The sequence below is a fragment of the Sus scrofa genome, chromosome 16 (assembly GCF_054392235.1).
Source record: "Sus scrofa isolate SSC_HxYL_T2T_F1_AM1 chromosome 16, Sscrofa_HxYL_maternal_Yorkshire_Landrace_v2.0, whole genome shotgun sequence".
Classification (NCBI taxonomy): domain Eukaryota; kingdom Metazoa; phylum Chordata; class Mammalia; order Artiodactyla; family Suidae; genus Sus; species Sus scrofa.
Genome location: NC_139398.1, coordinates 16323679 through 16347345, shown reverse-complemented (window position 1 = coordinate 16347345; position 23667 = coordinate 16323679). Strand labels below are relative to the sequence as shown.

Here is a 23667-nt window from a genome sequence, read left to right as displayed (position 1 = left end):
TGAGCCAGGGGATGCCTCGGACTCTGGCAGCTGGAAGAGGTAAGGGAGGATTTCCCCTGGCGCAGGGCCTGGCCAACACCTCCATTTCTGACTTCAGCCCCCAGAATAAGGCCAGAGAATAAATTCCTATTGTTTCAAGCCTTCCAGCTTGTGGTAATTTGTTATGGCAGTGCCAGGAAACTAAGTCACACTGAAATGAAGGATCTCTCATTTTGTAACTATCCCGTGTTGCTACCTAGAGCCTTTAAAACCTACCTACTCTAGGAGTTCCCTGGTAGCCTAGTGGTTAAGGATCTGGCATTTTTACTGCTTGTGGCTCTGGTTTGATTCCTGGCCAGGGTGTGGCCAAAATAAATTTTTTTAATAAAAAAATTTAAGAATAAAACTTACTTACTCTGAATCCACATGATTTTGAATTGGGAAATCCAGATTTGAACATCTATGTCCAGAGTATTATTGATTTTAAGAATATACAGTCAGAAAATAATAAAATAGGGAGTTCTCACTGTGGCTCAGTGGTAACAAACCCAACTAGTATCCTTGAGGATATGGGTTCGATCCCTGGCCCTGGTCAGTTGATTAAGGGTCTGGCATTGCTGTGAGCTGCAGTATATATAGGTCGAAGACACAGCTCGGACCTAGCATTGCTGTGGCTGTGATGTAGGCCAGCAGCTGCAGCTCCAGTTCGACCCCTAGCCTGAGAACATCCATATGCTGCAAGTGTGGCCCTAAAATAAGTAAATAAATAAATAAACAAATAAACATAAATAAAATAGGGCAGTGAGTCAGCTACATCTTTCTGAAAGATGAAAATGCCTTTTCATGCAACATTTTTTGTAGTCGATAGATAATATTATTTAGCAATGAGGGCTACTTATGCTACTTCTCTAGTATCCTAATTAACTTTTCTTAAATGGGCATTAGCATAAAAGAGAGGAAATGAAAAATAACAAACACAAAGAACCTAGATTTCACCCACGAATCTGTTTTGCAGCTTGCAGTCTGTCAGAAAAGCTTGCAAATATCCCACTAGATTTTTTTGGTATAAACACTTTCTATTTTGAGCCTTTTCTTCTTCCCTTTCACGCTAATAAGAAATCTTTCAAGCAATCATGAGCCCAAACCAAAGATAAGTGGTAAGACAGGCTTCTCTTAAACACTCCACATTACCTTCCCTCTGTCCTCATTTTGAGTCATCCTCTCTGAAGATCCTGCAACAATTTAATCCTCCTCCAAATGGAGTTGAGAAAGGCTTCCACCCTAGAGCGCTCTTTACCTGGGAGGTGAGGTTAAAAAGCCCAGAACTCAGAGTTTCTGTTGTGGCTCAGCCATAATGAGCCCAATTGGTATCCATGAGGAGGCGGGTTTGATCCCTGCAGCTCGGTGGATGTGGATCCAGTGCTGCCATGAACTGGTCACAAATGCAGCCCGGACCTGGCATTGCTGTGGCTGTGGTGTAAGCCAAGAGCTGTGGCTCCGAGTTGACCCCTCGCTTGGGTGCAGATGCCATTTGCTGCAGGTACGGTCCTAAAAACACACACACACACACACACACACACACACACACACACACACACAAACCCAGAATTCCTGAACTGGAAATAGAGGAGAGAACATCTCAGGGAGCCTCTGGGTTTAGCAGCCTCGACCTGGCCTGGCTCCATCTCTGACTGTGTGAGCCCCAGTAAGTTACTAAAACTCCGAGTCTTGGCTTCCTCCCTGGCAAAGTGTGACTAGTAACAGTGCCCACCGGATCAGGTTTTGAGATAAATGAAGTACAAGTTGATAAACCCTGTGATCCACTCTGTTTTCATCTCACTCAGTGTATTGGTGCACTGGACACGGTGGGTCACTTTCTTGATTTACTGTCACAGTAAGCATTCCTGCTTTCCCTCCTCCTCTTTGAACATCCTTCAGCAGGTGTCCCTTTCTCAGCCTAAAGGCTGGAGGAGTGCAGATCTCTTATCTTCTCACTCCCTGGAGGGCCTCATCCAGGACTGTGACTTCACACAGCCCTTTTCCCTGCTGATAACACCCAAATCTAAATGCCCAGCCTGCCCTCTAGCCTCATGACTAAGCTCCCCGCCACTCTGCTCTCTCTGTCTCTGACATCACCGGATGTGTCAGAAGCATCACAAAGGTGGCAGGTCCACACCAAATTCCCGCTCTGCATCCCTGGAACTGCTCCTCTTCCCAAGCTGCCCATGGAAGTCACTGAAACAGCTAGTTCAAACTCGGGTCAAGACAAGCCTCCTCTAATGCTCTCACCACATATCCCAACCCATCGGCAAATATGTCCATCATAACTTCAGAGCATTTCCAGAATCCTCCACTTCTCAACTCCTCCCATCTTCGGTCATGGCTGCAAACCACCACCCTCCTAGATAACTGCAGGAGCTTCCTAACTGGGTTTCCTGCTCCCACTGTTACCCACAACCAGCCTTTCTTCCACTAACCAAGCAATGCAATTCCTTTCTAACCTATGTCAAAACATATCCCTGCTCAATAACCTGAATCCCTAGCTACCCCGTGGACCTCATTCCCAACCACCTCCCTCTTCCTCCCTGCTTCAACATGCCATGCCCTTCCCAGGCTCAGGGCACTGTTGTTCCCTCTGCCTGGGAAGCAGATAGTTACCCACTTGGCAGAGAAAGCTCCCCAGCCACCCTCCGTCCCCCTCTATCCCATGCTCAGATTTATTTTTCATCTTAGGACTCATCTACTTTGCATGGTATCTGTATTTGTTTGGTTGGCTGTGTCCTTTCTAGAATGTAAGCTCTAGGAGAGTGCAGACTTTGTTGCATTCACTGCTGTATCCTTGGCACCTAGCACACTGCTTGATATTAATGTTCGACATTAATAACTGTAGAAAAATTGAATAAAGGAAAGAATATGTGAATGAATCAATGATGTTCTACATCATAGTATGTAATTCTATGTATTAGTATGTAATAGTATATGTTACATAGTATGCAATTTTTTTAATATATGTATTTTTTTGTCTTTTGAATTTTTAGGGCCACACCCACAGCATATGGAGGTTCCCAGGCCAGGGGTCCAATCGGAGCTACAGTTGCCAGTCTATGCCACAGCTGCAGTGTCAGATCAGAGCCTTGTCTTCGACCTACACCATAGCTCATGGCAATGCCAGATCCTTAAACCACTGAGTGAGGCCAGGGATCGAACCAGTGTGCTCATGGACCCTAGTTGGGTTCATTAAACTCTGACCCATGATGGGAAATTCTCTTCTTTATATTTTTAATAATTATTTGTCTAGGTGCTTTACACACCCTGCCTTTCCTCCTGCCCTTCAGATTTTTAGACCTCCTGTCTGCCCAAACCTCTCCACGGGAACCAAAGGACAGTCGGAATGACAACAATGGAGATCACCACCTCTGTGGCAAGAGAGAATGCCAATGGTCAACCCTCTTCTGTTGTCACAGAGTTTGGTTCTGCCAGATACAGAGACAAGGAGGATGGTTGAACTAAACTATCTTCAGATATGCCCATCAAATGCCCCGGATGAGTTTTTGGATGGCCTCAATTCCAATTATGTGTTCTGTCCTTTTCATATACCAGCCACAGCAGGAACTCTGATGTACAAATTTAAATGGAGTATGCGATACAGGATTTTTTTTTTCTTTTTTAAGGGCCACACCCACGGCATATGGAAGTTCCCAGGCTAGGGGTCAAATTGGAGCTGCCGCTGCCAGCCTACACCACATCCATAGCAATGTGGGATCCGAGCTGCATCTGCGATAGGTCATAGCAACGCTGGGTTCTTAACGCACTGGAGCAAAGCCAGGGATCAAACCTGCATCCTCATGGACACTAGTCAGGTTCTTCACAGATGAGCCACAATAGGAACTCCCAGGATAGGGGATTTTGTAGGAAAAAGTTAGAGTAAGCCCTGGGAAAAACAAACCAAAGAAACTAGTCCCATAGTTTGCACTGGAAACTGTTATGTACTAGATAGACACTAAATCTAACCTGTGAGTGATCTGCACCTTTTTATTTATTTATTTTTATTTATTTATTTATTTTTTTTTTGAGCGACATATTCTGCATGATGTGCCAAGGAGAGATGAGTGCTCAGGCGACATGTCATTGTAAACACACCTTAAAAAGCCCTTCGCAGTGTCTTAGGGTACCACTGGGGCAGAGACAAGATGTTTTTCTTTACTGAGAGGATGAGACCTCAGGTAACAGCTCCCCTGGGCTGATAGGCAGACAGGCCACCGGAGATAAGGCCTGTCAGCGATGCCTGTCTGTGCAGACACCCCGGCGCCTGCAGCTGATGGGGTTACTTAGAGGGTCAGACCCAAGTCGAACACCCACCCGTGGCCCCAGCTCCAGAGGGAACTGGAAAATTACTAACTCTAAGGCCAAGGCTATGTCCAGAGCCACCAGACTCCCCATCCTCCCTGAGGGCAAAACACTCTTGGAGACAAACTGGCAGGATTCTTAGACAGAAGGAGACAAAATCACTGACTCGGGAAAACCAGACCCTCTCTGGAGGCGCTAAACCCTTTAAGACAGACGGAACATTCTTGGGTGGGGCAGTTCACCAAAAAATAAACAACTTAGCCCTTCACCTCCACCCAAAACAAGTCGCTCTCTGAGCCGCCCCCAGGCCAGGCCGCTCAGGCTGCTCCTTTCCTTCAGCCACAGGGACCACACCTTGGTGTGTCCCAATTCCTGACCTGCCATGGACCGGCCCTGACTCAGTCCAACCAGGGGCCGCTTCGTATGCAATCCCTTGCTCAGCCCACCTCAGGTGGCCACCGTAACTCAAAGCCTGCCTACATGAGGTCGAAACAGAAGGCAGAGAAGAGAGCAGGCTTTGGAATCAGAGACCGCATAGACCTAATCAATGAGGTTCCCAGAAACTGGGAGAACTGGCTTTGGAATCAAGACCTAAAATTCTATGTCCACTCTTTTCAGCTGTGCAGACAAAACAGGACCAGCCCTGTGAATAGCTATGGATGCTTTCTTGCCCTATTGTTTCCTGGCAACAAGATAATGGGTCCAAGGACTCAGTCCTACCAGGCCAGCTCTCTGGTAGAAAGGGGTCTCCCTCAGGACAAGGAGCAATTGAGGTCTCCAGAGGCCAGACAGCTGGTCTTCACCAGCCTTCCCTTGGTCAGCTGGCATCTTGGCTCTTGGTATGTTTATCCCTCTGGGCAAAGCCACCCTCCCTCTACAAAAAGAGAGACCCAGGCGTTCCTGTTGTGGCTTAGCAGGTTAAGAACTCAACCTAGTCTCCGTGAGGATGCAAGCTTGGTCCCTGGCCTCGCTCAATGGGTAAGGATCCGGCATTGCTGCAAGCTGCAGCATAGGTTGCAAATGTGGCTCAAATCTAGTGTTGCCATGGGTATGGCACAGGCCTACAGCTCTGATTCAAGCTCTAGCCTGGGAATTTCCATACGCTGCTGGTGCAGTTGTAAAAAAAAAAAAAAAAAAAAAGAGAGAGAGAGAGAGAGAGAGAGACCCAGGTGGGGTCCCTCTGCTGGGGCACGACTTCACAGTGTGTGCAGGTGTGCCCCAGCCCAAGAACTCTTTTCTATAAGATGCAGAGAGAACAGAGACCCTGGCTGGGCATAGATGCCAATTTGGAAGCCCCAGCAGGAAAAAAGAATGTAAAACATCATTGATGTTTTTATATTGATTACATGCTGTAATAGTAATATTGCAGATATGTTCATTAATCAAAATGAAATATATGATTAATATTAATTTCACCTGTTTTGTTTTACCTTTTTTGTTTTGTTTCTTTTCTTTTTCCTGGGGCCCATGCCACAGCCACAGCAACAATGGATCTGAGCCACCTCTACTGGATCCTTAACCCACTGAGCAAGGCCAGGAATCAAACCTGCATTCTCTTGGATACTAGTTAGGAGCTTAACCTGCCAAGTCACAACAGGAACTCCTGATCTGCCTTTTTTAAAGAAGCTACTTGTGCTGGGCTAAGTAATGATGTCCTAGGAGACCTGCTCCCTGGAACCTGGGATGGACACTCAACTTGGCAAAAGAGGGACAACTGCCTTCTATGGCAAAGGTGAGATTGTCTGTGAAGCATGGATCTCAATTCTGCAGAGTGGCCGGATGTGACCTTGAGTTGTCTTCTATTGGGGAAGGGGAGTAGACATTTGCAGTTGTACCTAGAATAGTAAGGCCTTGTGAGGCAGAGGCATCTTTGAAAGACCATATGTGGGATGACATGTATAGGTGTGGCATAGCCAAGAGGCAGGGGTCCATGTGCTGGACACCTATTGGGTTGTCTGCAAGCCCTCCTCCCTGGGGCTCCCAGTAGTCATGCTGGACAACAGGACCCCCTCCCCCCGACTTCTCTGAGTGAACCAGGGCAAGGACCTGACCCAAGCTGGCCCATACAGACCTGGGAGCAAAAAGAACCTGATATTTACACATCAGAGCAGTGGTTGGGCACTTCCTAACCACTCTGTGGACCAGAAAGGCAGAGGATGATGGAGGAGAGAGAGGAGAGGGGGAAGAAGGGAGGGAGGGAGAAAAGAGGAGAGAGAGTGATTAGAGATGCAGAGAAAGTCCTGATCATAGCTCAGGCCCTGATTCCAGCCCCTTCCTGAGGCTACGGTTCTTGAGCCCTGGGTTCTATGGGGCATACCCACATCTTCACAGTAGATGGCTAATTGAGGCTGATCTCTCTGACATTCAGCCAAAGGGACTCAACAATTACACCTTCTCATAGACAGCTCTGAGCAAGGACTATAATTCATAGAAAAATACTTTGCAAAGGACGTAGGACATAGAGAAAGGCTACTTGTGCAATTATTATCAAGGCAGCCTCTACTGCTGCTCAAGCCCTGACCTTGACTCCAGCTTTGGGAAACCCAGACTTCCTACTGTTTCTTCTCACAAGCCTGGGAACAGGCCCTGCTCCCAAACCATCCCTCATTTCCTGATTTCTGAGAACCCCAAGCACTGCTGACTTACCTCCAGGGCCCACAGTCTTTTCTCTTTGTGATCGAAAACACAGGATACACAACTGGACTAAATTATCTGTAAAATCCCCTGCGGCCTTGCTATCCTGGAATTCTGAGTCTCTTTAAGGATCCACACAACTCCCATTTCTGATAAAAACCCTTCAGAAAGGGGGCATAGAGGGAACCTATGTCAACATAATAAAGGCCATATATGACAAACCCAGAGCTAACATCATTCTCAATGGTGAAAAGCTGAAAGAATTCCTGCTGAGAACAGGAACAAGACAAGGATGTCTGCTCTCACCACTACTGTTCAACATAGTTTTGGAAGTCCTAGCCACAGCAATCAGAGAAGAAAAAGAAATAAAAGGAGTACATATTGGAAAGGAAGAAGTAAAACCATCTCTATTTGCAGATGACATGATACTATACCTAGAGAATCCTAAAGACTCTACCTGAAAACTATAGAATGAATTTGGCAAAGTCACAGGATACAAAATTAATACACAGAAATCAACTGCATTTCTATATACTAACAATGAAAGATCAGAAAGAGAAATTAGGGAAGCAATCCCATTTACCATCACATCCAAAAGAATAAAATACCTAGGAGTAAACCTACCTAAAGAGACAAAAGACTTGTACTCTGAAAACTATAAGACACTGATGAAAGAAATCAAAGATGACACAAACAGATGGAAAGATATACCATGCTCTTGGATTGGAAGAGTCAATATTGTCAAAATGACTATACTACCCAAGGCAATCTACAGATTCAATGCAATCCCTATCAAATTACCAAGGACATTTCTCACAGAACTCAAACAAAATATTTTAAAGTTTGTTTGGAAGCACAAAACACCCAGAATAGCCAAAGACATCCTGAAAAAGAAAAATGGAGCTGGAGGAATTAGGCTCCTGGACTTCAGACTCTACTACAAAACAACAATCATCAAAACTGTATGGTACTGGCACAAAGACAGAAATATAGATCAGTGGAACAGGAGAGAAAGCCCAGAATTAAACCCATGCACCTACAGCCAACTAATCTAGGACAAAGGAGGCAAGAATATACAGTGGAGAAAGGACAGCCTGTTCAACAAGTGGTGCTGGGAAAGTTGGACAGCCATGTGGAAAAGAATGAAATTAGAACACTCCCTAACACCAGACACAAAAATAAACTCCACATGGATTAAATACCTAGATATAAGACCAGACACTAGAAAACTCTTAGGGGAAAACATAGGCCAAACACTCTCTGACATGAACGACAGCAACATCGTCTCAGATCCACCTCTTAGAGTATTGACAATAAAAACAAAAATAAACAAATGGGACCTAATCAAACTGAAAAGCTTCTGCACAGCACAGGAAACCCTAAACAAAATGAAAAGACAATCCACAGAATGGGACAAAAATCTTTGCAAATGAATCGACTGACAAGGGATTCATCTCCAAAATTTATAAACACCTCCTATAGCTCAATACCAAAAAAACAAACAACCCCATCCAAAAATGGGCAGAAGATCTAAACAGACAGTTCTCCAAAGAAGACATACAGATGGCCAAAAAACACAGGAAAAGATGTTCAACATCACTCATTCTTAGAGAAATGCAAATCAAAACCACTAAGAGGTACCACCTTACACCAGCCAGAATGGCCATCATCCAAAAGTCTACAAACAGTAAGTGCTGGAGAGGGTGTGGAGGAAAAGGAACCCTATTACACGGTTGGTGGGATTGTAAATTGGTGCAACCACTGTGGAAAACAGGATGGAGATTCCTCAGAAAACTCAAAATAGAACTACCATTTGAGCCAGCAATCCCACTCCTGGGCATCTATCTAGAGGAAACCATGACTCGCAAAGACACATGTACTTCAACGTTCATTGCAGCACTCTTTGCAATAGCCAAGACGTGGAAACAACCTAAATGTCCATCGACAGGAGAGTGGATAAAGAAGAGGTGGTACATCTGCACAATGGAACATTACTCAGCCATTAAAAGCAAAGAAATAATGGCATTTGTAGCAACATGAATGGACCTAGAAATTATCACGCTAAGTGAACTCAGTCAGACAATGAGACACCAACATCAAATGTGTTCACTGACATGTGGAATCTGAAAAAAGGACAGAATGAACTTCTTTGCAGAACAGATACAGACTCACAGAATTTGCAAAACTTATGGTTTCCAAATGAGACAGGTTGGGGAGTGAAGGGATGCACTGAGGGTTTGGGGCGGACATGCTATAAAATTTGGTTGTGATAACTGTTGTACACCTATACATGTAATAACATTCATTAAGTATTAAAAAAATAAAGTTGAAATATAGACCAGAAAAAAATTAATTTTAATTTAATTTAATTTAATTTAAAAAGGAAAAAAAAAAAAGGATCCTCGAAACTCTATTAACTCCAGACTACTTCAGACTCCAGACTAGGAGAGATGATCTGAATCAGGAGATATGCAGAATCTCATGGGATGCTGTGGAAATGCAGCCTCCAGCCCTACCTCTATTCTTCATTCTGAATCCCAGGATCTGAGCAAGGGCTGAGAGTCTGCACTGTAAGCATAGAATATTAATTAATTAATTAATTTAAAAATTTTAAGCATAGAACATTTAAAAGGCCCCAGCGTGGGGATCAATTTCTTTTAAGTCATGCATATCTGGGTTGAGTACAAACCTTGCTGCTTATTCGTTGTGAGACCTTAAACAATTGGCTGAATTTTGTGTTTATGCTTCCATTGCATAAAAACAAGGGGGTAAGAGCAGAGCATTTATAGGAAGACTTAGAGGATTAAATAAGATGAGGTATGTAAAGAACATAGTGTGGTATCTGGCATACAGAAAGATCGTAATTTAGCTATTATTAGTATTACAGACAATAGAAGACTTGGTACCAAATACTAAAGCAAATTAACTGGATCAATTTGATATTTGAACATAAGTTTGTAAATTTCCTTATCCAGCTCTTCTTTATGATATGAGATGGCCAGCTATTGTTGAATGTAGTACACAATTGCACATTTACTTGTTTATTGTATATATATTATTGTTTAATAGCTGCTCAAGAAAGGAAGGGATTATGTTTCATTTTAATGTTCATGTATACTTAAAGTAGGTTTATCAAGACATAATTTATATAAATAAAATTCCCCCTTTTTAGGTGGACAGTTCTGAGTTACATCACCACAACTATAGTCAAAATATAAAACAATTCCATCTCCCTCAAAAGTTCCCTTATACCACCTTGTGGTCAGTCCTTTCAGCTCCCCAGACACTGGTGACACTGGTCTGATTTTTGCCCCTACAATTTTGTGTTTTCCATAATGTCATATCAGTAGTATCATACAGACTCTGGCTTCTTTTGCTTCTGATAAAGCCTTTGGGATTCATCCATATTATGGCACATATCTGTGGTTTGTTCTTTGAATTGCTGAGTACTATTCCATATATGGATATATCACAATTTGTTTATTCATTCACCAGTTGATGGTTTTGGTTTTTTGGGGGGGATTTTTTTGTTGTTGTTGTTGTCTTTTCTAAGGCTGTACCCGAGGCATATGGAGGTTCCCAGGCTAGGGGTCTAATCTGTTGCCACTGGCCTACGCCACAGCCACAGCAACTTGGGATCCGAGCCCCATCTGCAATTTATACCACAGCTCACAGTTAAGTGGATCCTTAACCCACTGAGCAAGGCTAGGGATAGAACCTGCAACCTCATGGTTCCTAGTTGGATTTGTTAACCACTGAGCCACGACGGGAACTCCTGATGGTCATTTAAGTTGTTTCCAGTTGTTGGTAATTATGAATAAAGCTGCTGTGACCATTCATGTGAAGGTCTTTTTCTGGACATACACTTTCATTTCTCTGGGGTAAATACCTAGGAGTGGGATCATTGGCTTGTTTTGCTAAGTGTATATTTAAGTTTATAAGGGACCTTCAAATTATTTTCCAAAGTGGTTGTACAATTTTGCATTCCCACCAGCCATGTATAACAGTCCCATTTGCTCTTTGTCCTCACCAGCACTTGGTAACATTAGGCATTTTTTTGTTTCATTTGTTTGTTTTTAATTTTAGCCATTCTTAGAGGTAACAAGCGGTTTTAATGTGCATTCCTCTAATGACTCATGAGGTTGAGAGTGTTTTCATGTGTTTATTTGCCTTCCTTGCATCTTCTTTGGTGAGGTAGCTTTTCAAAATTTTTTGCCCATTGTTTATTGGGTTATATAAATTTCTATCATTTGGTTTGAAAGTTTGTATATATGTGTGTGTGTGCGTGTGTGCGTGTATGTGTGTGCATGTGTGTGTGTGTGTGTGTGTGTGTATTCATTCATTCTGGATGCAAGTCCTTTATATGTTTTGTTTTCCTAATCTGTGGCTAGCATTTTTAATTTTCTTACCATAGCTTTCAAAGAGAAGTTTTAAATTGTGAAGTCCAATTTAGGAAGATTTTTGCATATAGTTTGTGCTTTTGGTGTATATCTAAGAAATTTTGACCTAACCCAAGGTCACAAAGATTCTCTCCTACATCTTTGTCTAGAAGTCTTGTAGTTATTACTTTAATCTGTAATCTATTTTTAGCTAATCTGTACATATGACTGAAGTATGACTCACAGGTCACTGCTTTGCCGGTAGATGTCCAACTGACCCAGCATCAATTGTTGAAAATATTACTCTTTCTCCATTTAATTGCCTTGGTATTTTTTGGTGGAAAATCAATTGACCATATGTGTGAGGGCCTGTTTCTGACTCTTCATTCTATTTCATTGGTTTGTGTGTGTATTTCATCTAAGATGATATGGTAGCTTTATAGTAAGTCTTGAAATCAAATAGAATGACTCTTCTAGTTTTGGTCTTCTTTTTCAACGTTGTTTTGGCTATGGAGTTCCCGTCATGGCTCAGCAGTCAGTGAACCCAACTAGCATCTATGAGGATGCGGGTTCGATCCCTGGCCTCGCTAAGTTGGTTAAGGATCTGGCGTTGCCGTGAGCTGTGCTGTGGGTCGCAGACACAGCTCAGATTCTGTGTTGCTGTGGCTCTGGTGTAGGCCAGTGGCTATAGCTCTGATTCGACCCCTAGCCTAGGAACCTCCATACGCCGTGGGTGTGACCCTAAAAAGACAAAAAGACAAAAAAAAAAAAGTTTTTTTGGCTATCCTCTGTCTTGTGCTTTTTCTTTTTCCAAAGGATTCTGAGTGAGATTCTGTTTATTCTGTAGGCCAATTAGGGGAGAATTGACACCTTAATAATCTTCAGGTTTCTGAGCCATCGACACATCACACCTCTCCATTTATTTAGGTCATCTCCGAACTCCTAATGTTTTGTAGTTTTCAGCACACAAGCTCTCAATGTTTTGTTAGATCTATGCCTAAGTATTTCATGGGTTTTAACACCACTGTAAATGACAGATTTTTTATTTCTATTTCCAATTCTTCACTGCTAGTATACATGATTACAATTGATGATTATAGTATATTGACTTTGTGTTCCGTGACCTTGCTAAGCGCACACATTGTTTCTGGCCACTTCCTTATAGAATCTCTGGGATTGTCTACATAAACTGGCTCATCTTCTGTGAATGAAAAATGATTTTTTTTTTCTTTCAAATGTGTATGCCTTTTATTTCTTTCACTTGCCTGAGTGCATTAGCTTACGTCCTCTGGGGTGGTGAACATGAGTGAGAGCGCACAGCTTGCATTGCTCCCAGCCTTAGGGGGATCACGTTTGCTTTGTTCAATGCTATATAACCAGCATCTTGCACTATGCACACAATAGATCCTCCAAAGAGGCTGCCGAGTGAGTTAAAAACAAAGTTAACTGATCTATACTGAGATTAAAATAACATTGGTTTATTAACACCTTGTCCAACCAGTCAATTTACTGAGTCACAAGCAAAATCATATAATAAGTAGCAGGATACCATTTTGAAATCAGGAACATTTTTAAGGATAAAAATGCTCTGGTGGAGATACAAGAATTGAGGGGTAAGCTATATACTTAATGTGAAGATGACTCTGTGCTATTTGTCTGATTAATTGATCAATTAATACCTACTCTAACCTCATTAGTAATGCTGAAAAGGGAAAATCGATTTGATTAAAATGCAGTAACAATTAAAAGAAGCATGGTTTGCCTACCTCTTCTCTTGGATGGTAAAGTCTGAGAAGCTGGAAAATCCGATTTCTATTTATACCACCCAAATGCTAAGGATGTCCAGTCAGTATTAACTGTATAACAGAAAGAATAATACACTTGTCAACCGGGAGGTTAAACACAAAAACACTTATGGAAAACTCAATTCGAAACATACTGTGTAGCGTCTATTATTGTTCTGGGATGGAAGTGAGAAGTAAGAGGGTGAAAAGAGATGGAATGATATTTTAAATAGTTCCTAACCTCAAGAAATTTAATATTTTGTGGTCAACATCAGATTTATAAACTAGAAAAAGAGACTAATATAGCGCCCATTCTGATCGTCAAAACATAAAACAGAAGAGAAATCATTCAAGTGAGCTAGAATTGCACAGAATATCTTTGTAAAACACAGGGTATTTTAAAAGTAAATAGACCTTGGGTAGGTAGCAAGAATAAAAATTTAAGTTTTATTATATGTATTTACAGGCATACCTTGGCGATATTTCAGGTTCAGTTTTAGGCCATCACTATAAAGTGAGTGTTTCAATAAAGCAAGTCACACACATTTTTTGGTTTCCAAGGCATATAAAAGTTTTCTTTACACTACACTGTAGTCTATTAAGTACACAATAGCATTATGTCTAAAAAACAGTATTTACCTTAATTTAAAAATACTTTATTGGAGTTCCTGTCGTGGTGCAGTGGTTAACGAATCCGACTAGGAACCATGAGGTTGCGGGTTCGGTCCCTGGCCTGGCTCAGTGGGTTAAGGATCCGGCGTTGCCGTGAGCTGTGGTGTAGGTTGCAGTCGCGGTACGATCCCTATGGTTCTGGTGTAGGCCTGCGGCTATAGCTTCGATTCGGCCCCTAGCCTGGGAACCTCTATATGCCGCGAGAGCGGCGCTAGAAAAGGCAAAGAGACAAAAAATAAAATAAAAAAATAAAAATAAAAATACTTTATTGCCAAAAATGCTAACAATAATCTGAGTCTTCAGCTAGTTGTAGTGGTAACATCAAAGACCACTGATCACAGATCACTATAACAAATATAATAATAATGAAAAATCTGAAATATTGGCAGAATTACCAAAATGTGACACAGAGATGTGAAGTGAGCAAATATTGTGGAAAAAAATGGCACCCATAGACAGGGTTGTCATAAATCTTCAATTGTAAAAAGAAAACAAAACACAAACAAACAAAAACCTTGCAATATCTGTGAAGCATAGTAAAGCAGTGAGGTATGTTTGTAATTACAGACGTTTTGATATTCTGGTCATTTTTTAAAAAAAGCAAAACTGGAAGTTGGAGAAAGAGGAAAAAAAAAGGGAATGAAAAGTACCTACATTTTCATCTGTTCTGTTTTCCATCTCACTCCATGGAGTTCCCCTTGTGGCTCAGCCGTAACGAACCCGACTAGGATCCATGAAGACACGGGTTCATGTCTTTGCTCAGTGGGTTAAGGATCTGGCATTGCCATGAGCTGTGGTGTCGTCCAGCAGCTGTAGCTCCAATTCAAACTTTAGCCTGGGAATTTCCTTATGCCACAGATGGGGCCGTCAAAAGACAAAAAAAAAAAAAAAAAATTTCCAGACCTAAGGTTTGGAGAGTCAGGATGCATTACATAAACAATTACCTTGTGCATTTTAGCAAAAAGAGCCAAATATAAGCCCGCAAATCATCAACTGCTCACCTATATAAAGAATCCCTATAGAAACCTGAAAGTCAGGTGGTGGTAACGATGATGATGTTTTGAGAGGCATGAGAGGAATCCATCCCAAAAAGTACTTTTGTTTTTTAGGTCACTTTTCAGGTGTAGGAGTGAGTCAACAGTTACCAATACATAACGCCATCAGCTTACATAAATGACCTGGCAAAGAGCTCCCCAAATGTTTCATTCTTTAGCAAGGATAGATCAATCAAAATTCATAAAATGTATAAGTCATATGTTTATACTCTGATGAAATCTGCCTCAAATCCTCTTCTCAGAATAATAGAGGAGTAAACAAGGAAAAAACACAGATTAGATTTGTATGTCTGCCATCGATAATTATTTTATTTACTTTTATGTTTCAACATGGAAAACCCATAAATGTTTCCAAAGCCAAAACTAGACAATAAGTTCCATTCAGAGAAATTCTTTTTCCATCCCTATTCCATCCTGGTCTCTCTCTTCTTCCCCCATAGATAAACATTTCAATAATTTTTGTTTGTATTTCCAGTGTGTCTTTTCACAAATACAGGCAAATACACAGACACACACAGGCACATTCATATTTCTCTCCCTTTTTTGCTCCTTAAAGAGCCAACCATTTCACAATTGGGCACCTTGCTTTTTTCACTTATCAAAATATTCTGCAGATCACTCCATATTACTATATAGAACTAGTCCCCATCCTTCTATAAAGCACATTTCAAAGCATCTGTGTGGTCCTTCTAAAAATATAATTGGATATCCCGTTGTGGCTCAGCAGTAATGAATCTGACTAGTATCCATGAGGACGCTGGTTCAATCCCTGGCATTGCTGCAAGCTAGGGTATAGTTCGCAGATGCAGTGGGTTAAGGATCCAGCATTGCCGTGAGCTGTGGTGTAGGTCACAGACACGGCTCAGATCTGGCATTGCTGTGGCTGTGGTGTAGGCCAGTAGCTGCAGCTCTCATTGGACCCCTAGCCTGGGAACTTCCATATGCTTCGAGAGCATCCCTAAAAAGACTACATATATATATATATATATATATATATATATATATATATATATATATATATGTATATATACATATATTTTTTAAAGAAGTTATTAAAAGTGAGAACTATAGCTTTTGGGAGAATTTATCTAATTCTTGCTTATCTATAGCAAAAGTTCAATTTCAGATAATTTATCCATGCAACTCACCTCCTACCTCCAACTATTGGGATATGCTTAGAGTACAAAAATTGCTTTTGATTTTTAGTCCAGGAAAATTGTAACTAGGCTTTGGTCTGGAATGACACAGAGATGGCAAAAGTAAAATTTGCAGTTTAGGGAAGGAAACAACTTCTCTTTTAGTTCTCTGGAAGCTTGGATATGGGCAGAAATCATGACTTCATTAAATAAGACACTAAATAGTCTAGAATCAGAAATTCCCCCCACCCCCAGCTCATTCACAATGAGCATGTACTAACAGTGTGCTAGGCCCAGGAATAGAACCACAAGGCTTGAATTTATATCTAGTCTACTCGATTTTGGACAGCTTAATGATTATTTCAAAACCAGACAATGCCAATCCTTAACCTACTGTGCCACAAGGGAACTCCTAGAATTGGATGAGCTATTTTTGTTTTTAAGCTTTTATTTTTTTTCTTTTTTTATGGCTGAGGTATGGCATATGGAAGCTCCTGGGCCAGGGGTCAAACAGGAGCTGCATCTGCGAACTATGCCCTAGCTTGCAGCAATGCCAGATCCTTAACCCACTGGGCAAGGCCAGAGATCGAGCCTGCATCCTTACAGACACTATGTCAGGTTCTCAACCAGCTGAGCCTTAATGGGAACTTCTGAAATTAAATGGTGTTAAGCATGATCTTTTATTCTGTCCTTTGGGCCAGATGTTTCTCAGGTGTAATTTGAACATATTCCTCTACAATCAATTACAGAAGAAAAGTAAATCAGACATGTATATAACTTTTAGCTTCTCTTTTCACACTAGCTTCTTCAGAATTGGTGTTACTAGTTTTAGGCATCAAAATAATAGTTTTTTTTTTTTCATTTATGAAATTGTTTTGGGAAGAGTAACTTTTTCCATGCTCTGAGACCAATTCTAACTTGGACTTCTAAGGCAGTTTTGTAAATATTAAAAAATTTTTTTTCTATTTATAAACTTATATATACCATTGTGTTAAATACTGAAAAGTATAAGAGTAATAACGCTATGCAGCTGAAAGTAACCCCTGTAAACTGTCAAGGATATTTTCTTCCAGCATTTTTTCCTATATGCACCTAATTTTTTCGTACACTCTTGAATATAGAGCGTATAAATCCTGTCATGATCTTTGGCCAAAAGCAACTGAATATCAATGAAAAACTTTGTATATTGAAAATAAAGCTGTACCCTATGAAAGATAATACTCTCTGAATCTAACTTGAAGGATTTTGTGATCTCCTCTTGGATTCTGGGTAATCTGGAAAGCTTCATATTCATTACTACCACTTGTGTTCTGGAGTTATCTTTTCAAACAAATCCTAAGTTAATAAAGGATAGGGGGAGAAAGAGAGGGAGAGAGAGAGAGAGAGAGAGAGGCCAAATATCCCTTTGAAATCTATCTGATCTTTGACTCTTCGACAGAAAAAAAGTAATTAATTGTTCCATTCAGTTCTACATAGCCATAGTGTGACTGAAATGCAAAGCCATTTCAAATATAAAGTGTCCTTAGCCATAATCAAAGATGACACTATTAAATCACTTATTTAAAAAAGCACACTTAGAATACTCAAACAAGGAGGATGACCTTCCATTGATTCAACTGGAACTTTCTCACCATTCCTTCTTCAGACCAAAGGTGTGCATTTGTATCAGTTAGCAGAAGCAGTGTGGCCAGTCCTTGTCCAGGGAACAACCAAAGCAAACGAGACTTGCTGGGGATCGATTGAAAACCTTATCAACCCCACATTCTAGACAAAGGTCAGTGTAATTAGATTGCTTTAAGTAAAACTGCCTGAGTACAGAAAGGATAGACCACAAGGTGATATTTGCTTTAGCAAAGACTGCTTCCCTGAGAGTTTCTTTAAATAATAGGCTCTCTAGGGGTGGGGGTGTTTTTTTTTTTTTTTTTTTCTGGCTGCACCCATGGCATATAGAAGTTTCCAGGCCAGGAATCAAATGCAAGTCACAGCTGTGACCAACACCACAGCTGTGGCAACACTGGATCCTCAACTCGCTGTGCCACAGTGGGAACTCCTCTCTTGGTATATTTAAAATAACATCCAACTATATTAAAACACAACTTTCAGGAACTTGCTATTGAGGAGAGTCCTATACACAAGAACTTCCTGTTTTGCTGGGAAACGTCAAATAATATGATCTAACACAATAAAAAATGACCAGAATCATTTTAATTATAGGGGATATAATTTGAGGTTACATTAGAGCCACAAGGTAAATTAGCTTCCTATTTCTCAAGGCCTTGTTCTGTTTGGAATTTTAAATGGCTTGAAAGGTCAAAAAAATATGGAAAACATTTAATACTTTCAAATAATGGGGAAATACCTGCACCCAGGAGGTGGCGGTCTCAAGCTCACTACAAGCACAAGCTTTACAATGCTAAATGGGAGGGAGGTGATAGGCTCATTTCTGGGTGCAGAATTACCTTATTACTTCCAATAATAAATTAATTTATTATGTCTAGTGTACTTTGAAAGATGTATATGTGCCAGGAGTGGGGAAAGGTGTGAGGTAATATGAGCAGGACAGGCTACAGAACTTGCCAACCCCTCCTTCAAAAACTATGTATTTCAAGAGGCAGAGCATTAAATGGGCACAGCTCCTCCTAAGTGCCAGGGCCTTTGTGTGAGCACAGGTCACACACCCATGAATCCAGACCTGCACACGAGGCCTTCTTTTATCCTCCTTTAAGGTACAGAGATCTCGCTGCAATCCCTCCCCTCCTGAGGCACTTTTCATTCCCAGGGCCTCAACCCCTGATCACCTGCTCTAGGCACATCGTGCACTTTGCTGCTGGCACTGTTCTTAAGTTTAAGGTAAAACACTCAACGCAGTTATTATTTACCCTGAAATCACTGGGGCAAGCATTATACAACAGGTTTTTCTTTCTTTTTCTTCTATATCTAAAAGAAACAGACTTTTCAAGTTTGTTGTTATAATAGTGGTGCGTGGAGAGGAATCTCAGCTCACAGCAAACTCGCCTGGAGGCAGGTCTGCGATCCCCAAAGATCTGCAGGCCTAGCCTGGGCGCCTGCGGGAATCGTCCCTGCGACTCTCCGCGCATCTGCCCCCAGAATGCGGGTCACCGTCGCCCCCGGACACCCTGAGAGAGATGCTCCTTGTCTTGGTCTCTGGATCCTGCCCAGAGCGACGCCTTCATCACTCTCAGGGCGCCGGCTCTGCGTAAAGCAGGTTCCCGGCCGGGAGCGGCCTCCTCCGCACGTCCCCGCCCGCTTCAAGGCAGCCACCTGGGGATGAGGTCCGCCCGGGGCCCGCCGGAGGAGAAAGGGGGCTTGCCAAACCCTCTCCCTCCCGGGTCCTACGCACCCCCCGATCCCTCCTAGCGCATCCGCGCTCACGTCTCCTACTCTTGACTGCCAGTTTTGCATACGTCCTGGCCCTTCCCAGGACAGCACGGGGACCCCAGTTCCCGGCCCCGTGGGGCTCCGGCGGCAAGGCCCGACCGCGGGAACTCGGGAGGCCCCCAGAGCCTCCCGATCACCGGGGGCGCCCGCCCCTGGGCACCCCCTCCGCCACACCCCCAGCGCCCCCCCACACACCCGCATCCCCAGCAGCCTTGCGCCGGGGCCCCTGCAACGACAGGGGCGCCGCGGCGAGTTGCATCCAGGACGCCGCGGAGGCGACAGGCCCGCGGCGTGTGCGTGCGCAGCGCCCCCCGCGGCCGCGCCGAGCGCAGGCGGCGGCGGAGGGAAGGAGGGCGCCGCCCGCCGAGCTCGGCCCGGCCCCTTCCCAAGCCCGCCGCCCTCCCGCCCCCCCTCCCCCGGGGCCGCCAGCGGTGTCCGCGCCTCCACGCCCGCCCCTGATTTCCTCCGCACCGCGGCGGCGGCGGCGGCGGCGGCGGCGGTGGCGGCGCCTCGTGCGCGCGGTTATTTATTTCCGGGCCCCAGAGCGCTTATAATGGAGCCGCTGTCAGCAGAACCTTCTGCTGCCGCTGCCGCCGCCGCCGCTGCCGTCCCTCCTCTTTTTTTTCCTGGCAGATCTTTGTTGTGTGGGAGGGCAGCAGGGATGGACTTGAGCTTGCGGATCTCCTGCTAGAGCAGCCGCGCTTGGAGAGGGCGCCGCAGCTACAAAGAGGAGCCGCCGCCGCCGCACCGAGGCCCCACCGACCCGGCCTCCGTCCGCCCGCGCCCCCGCCCGGCCTTTTCGGCCCGCGCCTCCCGGCAGAGTCCCCTTGCGGCGGCAGATGTGTGTGGGGTCAGCCCACGGCGGGGACTATGGTGAAATTCCCGGCGCTCACGCACTACTGGCCCCTGATCCGGTTCCTGGTGCCCCTGGGCATCACCAACATAGCCATCGACTTCGGGGAGCAGGTAAACCCCGGCCGCGCCCCTCGCCCGGCCCGGGCAGCGCCGCCCAGCGCCCCGCACCCTGCACTCTGCTCCCTCTGCCCTGGCCTTAGACGCCCGGGCGGCAGGGGATGGGGGCAGAGGAGAGTCACCTGCTCCGAGTCTCTTTTTATCCTGGAACATTTGCTTGGGTTTACAGCTTGTCAGGGATGACTTTCCAGCATTCCATTCCCCCCTCCCCCCAGTTATTCAGCAGACTTTTCCAGCGCTCTCTGGAAAATGTTAGAAGACTGGAGGGTTTGGAGCTTCACCTATAGAAGTGGTTTTAGTGCACAGGAGGAGTATTATGTAATTTGTGATTATGTAAACCTCTGGCTTGTAAGTAAAATATAGTTTCTGATAGCTCGAGTGCTGGGGTTTTGTTTATCCCGGGCTTGTGGTGATGGTGATGATGGGGAGATTTTTATATTAGAATGTGTCTGTGTGATTTCCCAGGTACTTCTAATTTTTTAAAAAGCGTATGTATGGATTAGAGGTGTCCCAAGCGTGTCCTGAGAAACCGACCACTGACCATCTCTAGTTTAGGGTTTCTTTCCGCCGCCGCCCCCCCCCCCCTTTAAAGAAGGGGAGCACATTTGTGTTTGTTGCTTTCTCATCCTTGTTTCTTTTTCATGTTTTCCCCCATTTCTCTTCATGTGGCGTCATTGCAAATCCAGCTCTGCAGACTCTCCAGCAGCGGGGCTTTGGTACTCTGCCCTTTGCTGCTGGGGACCGTTTTCGCAGGCCTCCAGCGGGATGCAGTTGTGTTTTAAGACCCAGAAGAGGATTGGGGGGAAGGTGCAGCAGCCTGTCACCTTGATGGGCAGGTGTATGACTGGCCCTGGGCAGCTCCTGCTGTTGTCCTACCCTATTTCTTTTCCTTCAAGTCAAGAGACCTCAAAGGATGTTTGAGGTAGAAAAGGCACCTATTCTGATGCACCTTTAGTTTCAAAAAACCAAACAGTTTTTTCCAAGGGGAGTTCCTTTGACTCCTCCTTTTGCTGAATATCTGCTTACATTTGTCTCTTTGCGGCTCAGAACTTTTGATTGATTGTGATGGTTTAAGCGCCTTAATACTTAACCCACTTTGTAAGCTACTTTTTACTTCGAATTTTATAGCCAGCAAGTGTTCATAATGTAGCGTAGCCTCTAGAGACCTTTGACTAGCTAGTAAGCCAACTAATTCCCTTTGATGAAATGTTATTTTTTTCTGTTGCCGCTTTGCTCTGCCAGCACCTGACCAGGTCCCCCAAGGCTTCTCTGCTACTACCCGGCCCCCAACCCCCTACGCCCCAACACACACACCTTCCCTTCTTTCATAATTAACTGGTGGCTCTGGGCATTTCCTCTAATCTTTGGAAAGGTTTTTAGACATGAATTTATTACGTTGCATATTTTAGATGAGTCAAGTGCTGCGTGTTCACCTCAACCTTTCGCTATTTTAAGACTTATCTTCTTGGAGCTGCCCCAAAGGTTATCAGAAAGCCTAGGCTGCTCACCTGATCGCTTCTCTCTGAACTGTAGTGTGTGTGTGTGGGTGTGTGTGGGTGTGGGTGTGGGTGTGGTGTAATAAAGTGATAACTGGAAGAATGAATATTCTTTGTCATAATTAAAGGGCCTGGAGTTCCCATGGTGGCTCAGCAGGTTACAAACCCAACTAGTATCCATGAGGATTTGGGTTCAACCCCTGGCCTCACTCAGTGGGTTAAAAGACCTGGTGTTGCTGTGAGCTGTGGTGTAGGTCACAGAGGTGACTGGATCTGGCCTTGCTATGGCTGTGGTGTAGGCCAGCAGCTGCAGCTCCAACTCGACCCCTGGCCTTCCATATGCCGCAGGTGTGTGGCTCTAAAAAGAAAAGGAAAAAAATAGTAATGAAGGGCCTAAAGAAAACCATGGTATTGCCTCACATTTGCCTTGATTTTATACATGGCTGATATAACTAAGGTTTGATTTTAGTGTAAGGAAAAGGGTCTCCCCAAGATCACAAAAGGGGGGCTTGACATAAGAGACAACCGTACATAAGAGACAACTGGTCTGTCCTAGTGGGTCTAATAATTCAAACTCATCCTTGAAATGTCGCTAACCTCCTTATCGTAGGTGATGTAAGCAAAGCTCTAGAAGAGTTGTCTTGTTTGCACAGAAGCAAGTTTTATCAGCAAGTGTCCTTTGCAGTTCTTATCCCTTAAGCGCAGGTATAGGCATGAGGTTATAGGCTGCCTGGTGGTGGAGATATTTTATCAGAGTTAAGGGTGGAGAGAGGAGGGAAGGAATGGTTGTGTTTCCAAAACCTTGCTCTGCCTTCCATCATCATGGTAAGTGTGCAAAATGGTGCAGGGTAAAAAGAATGGAACTTATTTTTTCATGCTGTTAAGCTGGAGGGAAAGAATTACAGTGCAAGCTAAAAAGTGATCTGGTCATAGGTGAGTAAGGAATGAAAGAGCATTTCACCCTAACTGCTTTGAGGCACAATGAAGAGGAGGAAAAAAACAAACCTATTTGCAAAAGTGGGTCTGCATTAGATTTCTGAAAGTATGCAGCCATTGACATGAAGTTTTGTCAAGTTTTAGACAGACAGACACATGAAGGTCACCACCATCCTTCTTTCAGATGAGACACATGAATTACACCTTGTTGTGAGTGGACAGTGAGTTGTACTTCAGTCACTTAGTAAATCCTAAACAAGGCTAGTGACATGGGAGCCCAGAGGTCAAAACAGTCCTTGAGTTCACAAGTTTTTGAGATGATAAATCCAAAATTAAAAAGTAGAACATCTCATTAGCTTTCAAGTCTCCGAGTTGTCAAGAACCAAAGGATAATGAAATCAATTTAATGTTTCTTCAATGAGGGTTTTTTGTGTGTGTGTGTGATTATAGACATCTCACTTTGTGGTTTCCGTAGAAAATGTGGACAGAACTTTTGAAATACAAATCCAGTTATATACTAGATACCACTGAATTTTGAATAATCAGCACATGTGACTCTGTAAAGGAGTTACACGTTAATTAACTTGGAGCTATTAGTTTTGGGGTTGGGGGAAGCCATGAAGAAGCCTGTAAACCCGTAACAGTCCATCCAGAACCTTCTACTGTTTTCCATGAACATGATCTGTTATGTGCAGGCTGTAATGTTACATAGCTTAGCCAGAAAAAGAAACCAAATATTATGGTTTCTAACAAACTTAGCGTTTCTAACAAACTCGATTTCAGTTTTGGTGGTGGTAGTAATTTGGGGGTGGGGGCATGTGATGAATTCTAGAATTCTAGACTGGAAAAAAAGCTGTATGAAATAGAATGGCATGCTA

The 23667-nt window shown here is 43.5% G+C and overlaps 1 protein-coding gene across 2 annotated transcripts in view; it reads left to right on the top strand.

Annotated features, from left to right (window-relative positions):
- Positions 1 to 19926: 19926 nt before the first annotated feature.
- ANKH (ANKH inorganic pyrophosphate transport regulator) overlaps positions 19927 to 23667 on the top strand; it is a 165525-nt gene continuing 161784 nt past the window's right edge. For both annotated transcript variants that reach the window (XR_014830779.1, XM_003359727.6), the window contains exon 1: positions 19927 to 20351. Coding sequence is in view for 1 of the 2 variants with exons in the window: in XM_003359727.6 (XP_003359775.2) it covers positions 20256 to 20351 (96 nt within the window). In the remaining variant the exon portion in view is untranslated. The remainder of the gene's footprint in view (positions 20352 to 23667) is intronic.